The 14,070-nt window shown below is 50.1% G+C and overlaps 1 protein-coding gene across 1 annotated transcript in view; it reads right to left on the bottom strand.

Moving 5' to 3' along the window:
- Positions 1 to 3,823: 3,823 nt before the first annotated feature.
- LOC149359983 (uncharacterized) overlaps positions 3,824 to 14,070 on the bottom strand; it is a 38,627-nt gene continuing 28,380 nt past the window's right edge. Inside the window, exons 2-3 of the mRNA XM_089569174.1 lie at positions 10,226 to 10,374; positions 3,824 to 5,021 (exon numbers count right to left, since the gene is read on the bottom strand). Of these exons, the coding sequence (XP_089425300.1) occupies positions 4,828 to 5,021; positions 10,226 to 10,374 (343 nt within the window). The 3' untranslated portion in view covers positions 3,824 to 4,827. The remainder of the gene's footprint in view (positions 5,022 to 10,225; positions 10,375 to 14,070) is intronic.

Here is a 14,070-nt window from a genome sequence, read left to right on the forward strand (position 1 = left end):
ACACACACACACACACACACACACACACACACACACACACACACACAAATTGCAAACACCCGCGAAAGGCTGAATGGCAGTGCTGCACGAACCGATTGGATCTGGCGATCGGTGTCGGATTACTGTGCCTTTTCTCTCATCTTCCTCTCCTCACAGGAGCTCCCATAGGAGTCCGTGTGTTCGAGCGAGGTTATCTATTTTACATCTTCTTTATCTTACAAGTTCACCTGGATAATTTGGGTAACCTTTATTGTACGTATACACGGCTATCTGCATGCAGTGTATGCTATACGTGCCCACTTTTACGAATTTTTAAAATGCTAGTGAAAATATTTATGCGGAAAGGCGCAGCAACTTCCGCACTCTCTTTAGATACTTGAATCTCACCGGAAGAGAACGGATGAAGGAGGAGGGAAGGGGATGAAGGAAGGCAGAAAGAAACAGGCGCCGTAGCGGAGACCTCCGGAAATAATTTCTACCAGACAGTAGCGTACTTCATATTTAGTTTTCAAGTGAGCTCCGGAGAGCGTACGCTTTGTACGCCAAAGCGCTGCCGGCGTGCAAGGCGTAGAATCCATTTAGAATCCATTAGAATCCAATTTTTGACCGCGAGAGCTGTTAAGCGCCCGTACCTGGGTTTCGCGTCGTAGTAGTATGTCGTCGTCTGTCATCGTCTGTCGAAGTCGTCGCCATAGCCGATGGGTAAATTGCCATGGCAACCACTCGGAGGGCGGTTACCATGCATGGAGGAAGGTATCACGTGGGCAGAGAAATGCGTAACCAGTGGGTGGTTACCACAGGAACCATCCGGAGGTCGGTTACTGTGTAAGGAGGTGGGTATGGGGAATGCGGAGAAATCAGCAACCAGAGGATGGTTATCCTGCAAGGAGATAGGTATGGCGAGAGCGTAAGAAGGTAAAAACGGTCGGCGGTTACCATGGAAACTACCCGGGGAGTAGTTACCCTGGAAGGAAGAGGAGGGTTTTCATGGAAGGAGGCTTTATTGCGACCGCGTAGGAAGACTTAACCAGAAGATGGTTACAACGGTAACAGTCCGGAAGGTGGTATCAGTGGAAGGAGGAGGGTATGGCGATAGCGTGAGATGGCGAAACTGGTACATGGATGCATTGGGAACCAACCGGAGGGTTGTTACCCCAGAAGGAGAAGGAGGGTTACCATAAAAGGTGGGTACGATGACAGGATGAGGATATGACGAGAGTGTAGGAAGGCGTACCACGGTAACCATCCGGAACGTGGTTACTGTGGAAGGAGGAGGTTGGGTTTTCATGGAAGGAGGCTTTATTGCGAGAGCGTAGGAAGACTTAACCAGAGGATGGTTACAACGCGGTAACAGTCCGGAAGGTGGTATCAGTGGAATGAAGAGGGTATGGCGATAGCGTGAGATGGCGAAACTGGTACATGGATGCATTGGGAACCAACCGGAGGGTTGTTACCCTAGAAGGAGAAGGAGGGTTACCATAAAAGGTGGGTACGATGACAGGATGAGGATATGACGAGAGTGTAGGAAGGCGTACCACGGTAACCATCCGGAACGTGGTTACTGTGGAAGGAAGAGGAGGGTTTTCATGGAAGGAGGCTTTATTTCGAGAGCGTAGGAAGACTTAACCAGAGGATGGTTACAACGGTAACAGTCCGGAAGGTGGTATCAGTGGAAGGAGGAGGGTATGGCGATAGCGTGAGATGGCGAAACTGGTACATGGATGCATTGGGAACCAACCGGAGGGTTGTTACCCCAGAAGGAGAAGGAGGGTTACCATAAAAGGTGGGTACGATGACAGGATGAGGATATGACGAGAGTGTAGGAAGGCGTACCACGGCAACCATCCGGAACGTGGTTACCGTGGATGAAGGAGGAAGGGTATGGCGGGAGCGGAGGAATGTAGCATGGTTTATCTGCGATAGTTGATGCGAAACGCGCCACCCGAGGAGAGAATAATCGGCGGCGCTGCTCTTCTAGAGCAGCGAACTGAAAAGCAGACCTAGACGAAAAACGACTGTTTGTAGAAAGCTAAAGAGAGCGCCCGAGAACTATGCAATTTGAGGTCGCTCTCATATTCAAGGGCGTCCGCAGAACTTTTTCCAGGGGGATGGGGGGGGGGGGGGGGGGGGGGGGCACCCGATGTCCGGGGATGGAGGCGGCGGTAGGTTAGCACCAAAAAGGAACCAGTGCATAAATAATATCCGTAACTCTAGTGGGGGGGAAGCAAACCCCCTTGCCTCCCCTTCCGGACGCCCATGCTCATATTCTCTACCACAACATATCGTAAAGTGCAAATACGTTAAGAGCTGTCGCTGAATTTCGCGTTAAAGGTAACTGGTGGTAACCGTCCTGTTAATTTTTTTTTCTGCATTCTCATGTGAATTGCTGGGAGAGTAGATTCCCGGAGAGCAGCTCATATTATGCCAGACAATGGCGTCGGAGGCAGTGATGGATGCAACAGTGGACTGCCTACCTTCTCATAAAAACTTTATAGAAACACAAGAAAGGCACATAGGATGCTCGGAGCCGCCGCGGTGGCTCAATGGTTGTACAATATGGTGCTCGCATGCTGACCCGAAAGACGCGGGTTCGACTCCGGCCGCGGCACTCGAATTTTGATGGAGACGAAATGCTGGAGGCCCGTGTACTGTGCGAAGTCACTGCAGATTAGAAAACCGCAGGCGGTCGAAATTATCCGTAGCCCTACACTGCGGCGTCTCTCATAGCCTGAGTCGCTTTGGGACATTAAATCTCGCAAAACCGAAACCAAACATAGCACGCTCTGTGCCTGTTGTGTCTTTATCGTGTTTTCCGCGTGAGCTAAGAATCCAGTCGCAGGACCAAGTTTCTGCGATTGTGCGCGGGTCTAAGACCGGGGTTGAAGTTACCGACTACGTTAATACACACTTCTTGTAGAGGTATAAATTGTTTCCGAATAAATTCGGGTCATTTCCGAATGTTCACTACGTCTTCTTGCGTAAACTTCAAAATACGCAATGATCTGCCTCGGGCTCATAGAATATAGTGAACGACATATTCGATCCGTTTACTCGAGCCGATCGCAACTGCTCGATTCTTTAATGCCAGCCGATCGTAGCGAAACGGTATGACTTCTCTTCACAATCGTAGGGCCTTCCGAGAATTATAGCTGCTTCACGTATCTCTGTGTGTATCTCCGAAGGTTGCCTATAAGCGTGCTTTTTTTTTCCAAGTAGTATTGCTTCATCCACTTTATCGCATCCTTCAAGTACGGGCCTGGTATGCCCACCCTTGAACGCTCGAGTCGTCGTGTACACTCGGAAGCTAAAGTTTGTGGGCCACGGATGGCGTCAAGGGACTACCCGCAGCATGTGCGGTTGTTTGAACGTTCTTTCAAATAGTTTGAAAACAATGCTAAGGAATGGTCTGGTTTAGTTTGGTTCATGGGATTTAATGTTTCAAAGCGACTAAGGCTATGAGGGACGCCGTAGTTGAGGGGTCCGGTAATTTCAACCACCTGGGGTTCTTTACCGTGCGTTGACATCGCACAGTAAACGGGCCTCTAGCATTTCGCCTCCATCCTAAGGAATGGTATATGGTACGGTACGGTACGGTATGGTATGGTATGGTATGGTATGGTATGGTATATATGTCCATACCATATGGTATGGTATGGTATGGTATGGTATGGTATGGTATGGTATGGTATGGTATGGTAGACCCCACTTTATAGAAAGAATTACGTTCTTATAGACCAAGAATTTAGGCATTTATGAACAACGTGTAGTCTAATGGCGAACAAAAACGCAATCGTACATCAGTTGAGATGGGTGATGTCTTGTTTATTAGACGCAATAATTCCACTAGATGCGATATACGCGTACATCGTCTGTTTGAGATAGCGATAGAAATTTCGCGACGGGCTTTCATTTTAAATCTGTTTAAGGTCACTCGACTCCGGTATAATCCAAACGTCCAGGCGCAGGGCACGAAGCCAAATACACAGAATGGCGAGCATGTGCGATCAGAGCTAAAATTTTAGCTCGAGCTATTTGGCTTGAAGACTGTTTTTCGGCTCCTCCTCAGGAGGCTCGGAGGTGCCTACCACACTAAAAACTTCGCCTGCAAAATAACAGCATAACATTCAATGGCTACACATGAACGACCCAAGGGCATTGTGTTCCTTCGTGTTGACAAACAAACGCGAGATTCACAGCACTAGAAGGCACAGCGCCACAGCGCGGTGGCCCTCTTCAACCAAAGCACGCCGGGCACACAGCACAGCTTGCTCCTCTTCGACGTCGCATGCCTGTCAACGTAGTCCCGGGTTGAACGCACACACGCTGCATCTTCCGAGCGTCACGTTGTGTCGAAGAGCGCGAAATAAAGAAGAAATACGCAAGCGCGAACCTATCGCGACGTCCGCGAGGAAAAGAAAGAACCGGAGAAGTACGCGGGCGTAAACTACACCACCGCGACGATTATGCATGCACCACGTGCGACTGATATGCCTGTGTGGTGGTGGTGGTGCCCTGTATCTTATCACAGATGTATGACTGTGAGCGACAAGCAGGCAGACGCTGTTGGAGGCCGAGTTAAACCCGGTCCTCGCGACCGCATCAGTTCCTCGTTTAACGGACGGGCGTTTAACCCGACGTCGACATAGCGCACGGGTGCTGGCGCAGGTTGTTTCGCCGTCCGTCCCCGCGTCCCAGCCAAGCAAGTCGGAGAGGTAGCAACAAAGTTCGGCGCTGCAGTCCATAAATACACTCGAGTGGTGCGTCTTGGCCTTGTGGCGGGGAGGGCGGAGGTTCTGAAAGACTAGCTGTGCCCCCTGTCGGGCGTCTTCAGTGCATGCTTAGCGGCACGAGGTTGGCGCAGCCGAGGTTCTCGTCGGTGAGTGTCAGCACGTCCGTGCCGTACAGGTGCGGCGGCGCGCTGCACGTGATGTCGTTGCGCTGCCAGAACCGGTCCAGGTAGTTGGAGTTGGTGAACGCCCGGCCCACCCACGTCAGGTTGCAGTCGCAGTAGTACTGGTTATCTGCGCAGCGAAGGAGGAGGACAGGGGTTAGAACGTAGCAGGTCTGCAGTTCGCTTGACACGAAACAAGCTGTGACCTCGGCTCCTCTAAGGATAAGATGTCGGTTTCGAAAGGTTAGGCTTAACCAATGTGTCGTTTGCATGCACCGACGCCAATTCGTTACCGGGAATACGGGACAGCGCGGATTGACGTTTGTGACAACGAAATCGCGGCAGCATGGCCGCCCTCTCCTCCGCATCAAAGTTTGACTACACCTGTCGCGTGAAAGCTGGCACCACACTCAAATGTGATTCCCTTGCGACAGGTATTAAGTCACCCCCATATTATTCCCAGCCATGTGCATCACAATTGAGTATGACGACTGTATCTCTTAAATGTGCGTAACTTTAGCACGAAGACTAATTTATATGTGCGCTTCACTCGCCCCCTGACTTAGTGCGCCCCAGCCTTTCAAGGTAAAATAAAGTAAAAACCAAAAGTAACCTAACGACTTATTCTTTAAAACAGCTTTGAACATCATATTGTACTGATTAAAATCAAGCAGAACATCATTTTATGCCTTTCATCATGCAAGGGGACCAGTCAAGTATTTAGGAATATAAACTCTTGTGAGTAAAGTCTCCATAGAGCGGCTGTACTGAGGTTAAAGTGACAAAATGAAAAGCAAGATAGCGAAAAAAAAAGGAGCTCTATCACCAATGGCAAGAAGTGCTCATCAGGCGGTCTGAGCTGCCAGGCCAGTCACCCTTTGCGCAAAGCATGCAATGTATGCGGCAATCTGACGACGAATCACATTGTTTCAGTATGTTCACCAGAAACTTGCATCGCAATAATCATTACGGCCGTGATACTGCATTCATTACCTCCGCAAAGAGCCGTTTCTATTTTAGGCAGACTGCGAGCAGACCATATAGCTACAATGAGCCGACAAGCATATCAGGTAGGGTCACTGTAATGTCAGGTGTATCACAGCGGCACTAGGTGCTGCGCAACCGGACTGCAACACTCATTGCCGTCTTCCCATAAGCATTTAGGCGTCGATCAAAGCTCTGCTGGGTCTGTGGTGATACCGGCCAAGTTTATTTTAATGAAGGTGACGACTACCTATCTCACCTCTTCAACTGGTGCAGAACTATCTGCCCTACGGGCTGCAGTTCAATTCATCAGTCAGGAATCTGCACATGACTGGGCAGTTTTCACCTACTCTAAAGCAGCCCTTCAAGGCCTGCAAGCTTCACTACGCCGCGGGTCACACGAACAACTCGTTGCAGAAATCCGCAAGCTGTGCCATGACGCCGCATTGAAAGGACATGACCTAATTTTCCAGTGGCTGCCGGGCCACTGCGGTATTCATGGCAATAACCAGGCCGACGAAGCTGCCCGTTCCGCCCACAATGACGGAATCCCTGTCAATATCCCTGTAACAAGAGCTGACGCAGCGTGTGGGCTTCGTTCCTTGAGGCTGGAGCTCACACTTTCAGCGTGGAAGACGGGTCAGTTCTGCAACCGTCGCCTCCGGGCATCGGACCCTAGACTGCGCCTCCGTCTTCCGTGTGATGTAGCGCGTCGTGAAGCAACATTACTGTGTCGTCTATGGCTCGGCGTTGCCTTCACAAATAAGTATGCTTTCCGGATCGCGATGGCCGACAGCCCTTCTTGTGCAAACTGTGCCTGTGAAGAGACAATCACTCATCTCTTGTGTGAGTGCCCTGTCTTCGTTAACGAAAGACGTAAGCTGCGTTGTGCTCTGGACCGCCTTGATCCTCGCCCTTTAACAGAACCCAAGATCCTCGGTCGGTCCATGGCCACAGCGGTCGACTGCCATCAAGGTTTACGAGGCACTTTTTTGTTTTTTGAGAGAGACTGCCTTGATTGACAGATTGTGGCTGTTTCCCGTTCCTTCTATCTTCCCTCTTTAATCCCCTCATTTCCTTCCCCTGTGCAGGGTAGCCAACCGGAATCCTTTCTGGTTAACATCCCTGCCTTTCCCCTCTGTCTGTATCTATCTATCTATCAAAGCATAGGCAAGTGCCATGTCACACAAGCACTCTAAACAGAAAAAAGGGAGTAAGCAGTTTTCTAGCGCACTCCCTGATGCGCTAGAGGAGAGCCTATACTCCCTTTTTACTCCCATATAGGCGTATTCGTGTTTAGAGTAAAGAGCTTCGTCGAAAGTTTAAAGACCGGTCATTAGTGTGCTCGCTGCTGATTGCGTAACTTGATGGCAAAAAGAACTGTGGGCGCATGGTATTTGCAAGCCGTTAAAAGAGACAGAACAATATCAATTGATTTTCTGGGCCTTTCTGGGAATATTAATGTTTGTCTGGCAGCAAAAAAAAAAAAAAGAACTCCTTTATGGCTGAGAAGATTGAATGAAAAATTTTACCGCTACTGTAGGCTAAAAGACTTGACTTCTACACCGAGAAAGAATGGTTGCCGCCGTTTTGAAGTGAATGGCACTGTAGCATAGCATCCGGGATCCGCGATATTTGGTATCGACGTATATGCAATTTACTAGCGGAATCACCAGGTGGTGACAACCGTGTTTCGTTTTTTGGTCTTTTCTACTTTATAAAAGCTCCGTTTTTGGTGAGAGTGGTCTCTTTATGATTAGAAACAGACCGTATCGTCAGAGGCCGAATTTCTATTCGTCTTCGGTGTCTCCTAGAAAGAAAAAAAACTCACAGGGCTCTTGTTCAAGGATGGCCATTAGCTGCCTTCCCGTACTCCTCGCGCAGAAAAAAAAAGAAAGGAGAGAACACAAACGAAGAAGAGAAAGACGTCAGGGCATGTGCCCAGACTAGCATTGTTGCGCCCTATACTGATAAGATAAGTTGACAATGGGTGCGAAGCTTTGTGTCGCTGCAATGTGCGCAGCACTGCAAATGACCCCGGCGCGCGTCTAATTGGCAGCGGACGCTCCAGGCGTTGAAGACCACACACGTGAGCCTAATCGCATGCACTCCTCCCCTCCATCCGCTCCATTCGCGCGCGTGGCTGCTCATTATCGGACAGTATCGTTTTGAGCGAGAGACCGCTTGTAATGCGGGAAACTTTAAAAAGCACGCCACATCCGCGCTCGTGACTCTGCGTGGTGTCGCAATCTACAGCAATGGGATTTCCCTCAAGCACGCAGCGCTGAAGACCCTCCTATCTCATCCCGGTGCAATTAGACGCCTGCAACGGCCTTTGCCTGCGGCTCGCGGTGATGAAAGCCGGCCTTACGCTCGGGAGGACACAATTGCAGCGCTTTGTGAGCGCATCACATGACAGGCCGGCCAGACAAGCCAGGTGATCACGGCGCGATGTAGTTCGGATTACGTGGAAATCCGGCAAGTGCTCATGCAATGAACAAAAGAAATGTGCGTCAAAGGCGCACTGTGGTTCCTTATTTTTATGCCCTTTTCTACACAACGCCCAGAAGTTTTTCAAGCTCGCCAGTGCTTTTTTTGGTCTCCTCTACGTTGTTTACGTAAAATAAAATAAGACGGATTGATTGATTTATTGATTGATTGATTGATTGATTGATTGATTGATTGATTGATTGACCGACCGACCAACCGACCGACCGACCGACCGACCGACCGACCGACCGACCGACCGACCGACCGACCGACCGACCGACCGACCGACCGACCGACCGACCGACCGACCGACCGACCGACCGACAGACAGACAGACAGAGTGATTGCCTTATTTGTTTCAAGTTCCCGCAAAAGCATGCGTTTTCATGACTCTTCTCTCGAAAGGCGCGATACGAAAGTGAAAGAAATGGAAAAATGGGTGGACTTTAGGTGTATGACGGCAGTAGGTGTATAATTTCAAGCAGCCATTTGAGCACGATCGGGAGTAAATTCGCTGGGGCGTGCCCGCGCTCTCCATGTATTGGACATACCATTTCCGATATAGGGCCTCTATAAGGCCAGCAAGCGCACACGGCATTTTTCGGATGCAACATTTCGGTTATGCCGTTTATACAGCGAAGTCTAACGCAAAGTTGTGGCTGTAAAAAGTTGGTAGCAGAGGAGCCGAAAGCGTAAGAGGGTTACAAACAAAAGAAGGAATCACGCACAGACCACTGCGCTCATTTTGTGAAGGATATTTTTTTTCTTCTTTCGACTTTAAGCATGATGTGATCATAATGAAACCTGTCTGGCTCCGCAAAGCACAATTCAGCTGAGCTCTAGCAGAGTTTCTAAAGTGTGGAGTCAGATGCACGCACAGTGCGCCAGCAGTTGTAATAAATCCACACGAACCTCACGCTTTTATCCTGCGGCAGGAAAAAAACCACCGTCCTTTGATCGCCGAAGCGCACATGTTACGAACTGAGCCCTAAGGCTTTGAGGCTGATATTTTGAGATGGGCAGAAAATCACCTGATGTCGTAACACGAATTGTGCAGTAATTTCTACAGTGAGGGACCACTAAGTAACTAATTAGTAGGACACTGAGTACGACTCCATCCAGTTTTGTCCTGAGTAAAATTTGACTGTTTGACCCTTTGCGGTTCTGGTGGTGTTCGTTTGGAAGGAAATGACGCGTTTATTGTTGATAAATTAGGAATTGAAAATATGATTTTTTTTCCCAGTAACTCGACTTAAACTCGTGATGTCGATGATGACGGCAAGTGCATTTATGTCCATGGATAAAACAAAAGAGAATAATAAACACAAAACTTAACGTCGTCACAGTTCGGTCCTGAAAATGGCCTGTAGCGGCGATGCCTGTACTGTGTTATTTTTGCTTTATTCTAGCTCATGAAAGCTGCGTTTGCTTTACTGCAAACGCAGCTTTAATGAGCAGCCTCTTTGTCTTTATAACGCAGTAATCAATAGATGCAGGCTGACTTCAATCTATCCTCACACGATTGAAAAAAATAGACGGAATCGTTCCCAAAATATGGCAAAGTGCTTTATGACTTTGTCGTAATGGCGGATGTTTATGCTGTATATTGCAGTATACTTCTGTAGCACTCTAGTATTTTTCTGTATTGCTGTCGTTGCGACTAGGGACAGAACAACGGTGCAGAAAATTCCGTAGTGACTACAAACATTCCTACTGTTATTGCAAGTGCATGAGCAAAAATACTACAAAAAATACGATGGGGCGAGAGAAAATTTTATGTTGCGTTTTCCGACAGAGCAGTGCCATTTTATCTTTCCCCATTTTCATTGCTTGGGCGTTAAATTGGGTTTCACTACTCACTGCTCATCTCCAGCAGGCGTAGATTGCGCAGTACAGGCGCCATGGAACTCTCGGACAGCGTCACTAGGCCGTTGTTGCTCAGGTCCAGCAAAGTGAGAGCGGGCATCTCACTGAACATGTCCTCGGGCAGAGAACGGATCCTGTTGTGCCTGGACGAAATGGAAGAGCGAAGGGCGACTGATTAGTGGTTGGGAGGAAAGCTTCTGCCTGCATTTGGCCTCTACGGCGCAATGCAGTGTCTTCTCGTCCACGTGGTGTAGACTGCGCGTATAGCACTTGGACGAGGCAAGACAACGGACACCAATACTGCTCAGTGATGCTGCCCTTTTTGTTGTTTCGTGCCTATGCCCAGTCTACACCACGTTGTCTTGCTATCAGCTATCACCACCGTACACCTCAGTTGTACTGTGCTTTTCAAAGAAGTTGTGGTAATAAGGGAGTAATTACTCATTGACATCCACCCGAGCGCAGCCGTACGGCTACAAAGGAAAGCTATGCAGCTTTCTCAGAAACTTCGTAGTTAAAGAAAAATTCGTCCTGGTCCGGGGCTCGAACCCGGGACCACCGCTTCACCGGAGCAGTCGCTCTACCAATTGAGCTAACCGGGACGGCAAGCTTATGGTAGGGCGAGAGCGAATTGATCAATAACTCGAAGTGGGAACTGTGTTGGTCAAATGTTTAGGGGAATCCCCCAAGGTGGAGTAGATTTGCAATAAGGGAGTAATTACTCATTGACATCCACCCGAGCGCAGCCGTACGGCTACAAAGGAAAGCTCTACAGCTTTCTCAGAAACTTCGTAGTTAAAGAAAAATTCGTCCTGGTCCGGGGTTCGAACCCGGGACCACCGCTTCACCGGAGCAGTCGCTCTCAATGAGAAATTACTCCCTTATTACAAATCTACTCCGCATTGGGGGATTCCCCTAAACACTTGACCGACCAAAGAAGTTGTGGGTCATGGCTCTTTTCAGCGCCGACATGATACTTTCTCTAGCCGGATGCAATTCAAGAATGAAGCGGCAAATGCCCTCAAAGGAGGTCTCCCAGTCAATAGCGTCGACTGATTCTCATGATGTCATGGTCATTTCCCTCTTACTGCTATAGTGAAAGCTCGAAGAGCGGCAGTGGCAGATGAAAGGAGATTAACCACACCTTAATCGGATTAACCACGATGTCATGAAAATCGGTGGACACCATGGCGGGAGGGCTTCCATTGATGGACGCGCATCTTCCGCTTCGTCTCCGACTATAGCAACAAACCAGGTCTGTGTGGCGAAGCATACTTTGGGAGGTGAACCTTAGGCTGCCCGTTGCAGCAGCTTCGAGCAGGAGGTCTAACGGCCCATATGAGTACAAAAAGTCGCCAAACTACAAGACCTCAGAATGAGCCCCGCTTAGACAGAAATTAAAAAAAAAAATTGCACTGTTTTATTGTTGTGTCCCCTTATTGCTTTTTTGTGTGTGCGCCCCCTCCTAACGACCACTCGCATTCCCCTCCTAACGACAGTTCGCATCCTCCTCCTAACGACCACTCAATCCTCCTCCTAACGACACTTGCCCCTCGTCGCACGCTGTCACCAGATGCCCCCCCACGGTGCGCCCCCGCACCCTCCTCCTGTTCTGGGAAGCCACTCCCTCCCGTGGACGCTTCTCAGCTCCCTCCTTTCTTCGGGCGGCCAGTTCGGCTCCTGCCTCGGTCGACGCTGGTCGCACCCTCATCGGCTTTAAATAAACGAAGTCTTAAAGTACCGTGTGCGTCTTTCGCTGCATTCAACACAGCGACCGGACACGACAGTGGCGACGAGAAAGTGGATTCGACCCGCGCTACGCAACGCTATTGACAAGCCATGGCTACGCGAGAGTTTCCCAATCAGATACCAGAATTCAACGGCTCATCGTGGTCATCGTGGGTTGGACGCCTTCAGTTCTACTTTGAAGCTAACAACATCACAGACCCAGCCTTGAAGAGGGCCAACCTGCTGACGCTGTGCGGGGAGCAGACCTACGATACTGTCTGCGCCCTTATTCAGCCAAGCACACCAGCGGCAGTGTCTTACGACGACATCGTAAAAGCGCTGCAAAAGCACTACGACCCAAGGCCATCCGAGGTCTACAGCCGGGCTCGCTTCCAACGACGAGATCAACTGGGAGGAGAAACTGTGAGCGCCTACGTAGCCGCGCTCAAGAAGCTCGCTGCCGACTGCAATTTTGGAACGCTGTCGACAACAGCTACCGGGCAGGAGGGAGACGCAGCTTCTTCTGCTAACACCACTATGCTTCCCTTGGACGTGATGTTACGCGACAGATTTGTGTGCGGACTGAGTGACGAGTCACTGCAGCAGCGCCTGTTCGCTGAGAAGGACCTCACATTCAGCAAAGCTTACGACATCGCCGTTCGAGCGGAGAGCGCCGGTCACCAGCAGAGAGGGATTCGCCGGAACACCGAGCCGGTACACCAGACAAGCAACCAGGTGCGCAAGCCTTCTGTTGTTGTAAAATCGGTCAAAAAGGCACAACGCTGCTGGCGGTGTGACGACCAACACAACCCCCAGGGATGTCGATTCCAGTCAGCCACGTGTAATTTTTGCCACAAGCGAGGGCATATCGAAAGAGCATGCATTACGAAACGGAGACTTGCCAAGATAAAGTCACCTTCCCAGCCTAATCACAGCGTCAACGCCTCAGAGAATACGCCGCTATCTGATCTCCATGGAACAACATCAGCAACACCATCTGTGTTGTACGACCTGAACACCATGAATCTCGGCACGCGACCGAAGATTTTTACAGAAGTAAGCGTACATCACCAGCTGATTAAGTTCGAGGTGGACTCCGGCGCAGCCTGTACTCTGATCAGTGAGGACACGTTCCGAACTTCATGGCCATCTGACGCACCCGCCCTGCAACAAGACGACACGCACCTGCGAACGTGGTCAGGACAGAATCTGCCACTATTGGGCTCTGCCAACGTGCAGGTTAACTACAACGGCCAGACCCACACGCTACCTCTGCTTGTTGTGAAGGGCACAGGATCAAGCCTTCTAGGGAGAAACTGGTTTTCTCCACTAGGCGTGATGATATGCGGCATACACCAGACGCCGAGCCAGAACATGGTTGGTAAACATCAAAACGCCGATGCGCTAAGCCGTCTGCCACTAGACGCAACTGTTGACGAACCATTTCCACCAGGAGACGTTCTGATGTTCGAAGCACTGCCAGAACCTCCGCTTACAGCAGGCACAGTTGCAGCATCTACGCAGAAGTGCGCAGCTCTCCGGCTAGTTTACACAGCTGTTCAACAAGGCAACGTGCACAAACTCAAAGGGGACAACTTCGACGCTTACCGCAGGCGAGCTACAGAGTTGAGCACCCATCGCGGCTGCATCATATTTGGGTCCCGAGTTGTGATGCCGAGAGAACTACGCGCACAAGCTATGTCTCTCATCCACGCCGGACATCGGGGCATCGTTGCAATGAAAAAGTGTGCCAGAAGCTACATGTGGTGGCCTGGCATTGACAACGACATCGAAACAGTGGTGCGAGAATGCAAGCCTTGCCAGAGCAGCCGGAGCGCCCCGCCGAAAGCTCCTGTCCCAGAATGGGAAAAGCCAGACACACCATGGCACACACTGCACATTGATTTTGCAGGACCAATTGAGGGCTGCACTTTCCTTGTGGTCATAGATGCCTACACAAAGTGGCTTGAGATAAGGCAAATGGGACAGACGACTTCGGCAGCAGTCATTGACAACCTCCGATCACTATTTGCAACGTTCGGCCTGCCGCGCAAGGTAGTGTCGGACAACGGAACACCGTTTGTGTCTGCGGAGATCCTCAAGTTTTATCG

The sequence above is a fragment of the Amblyomma mixtum genome, chromosome 2, assembly GCF_055824585.1.
Source record: "Amblyomma mixtum isolate Tamu chromosome 2, ASM5582458v1, whole genome shotgun sequence".
Taxonomy (NCBI): Eukaryota; Metazoa; Arthropoda; class Arachnida; order Ixodida; family Ixodidae; genus Amblyomma; species Amblyomma mixtum.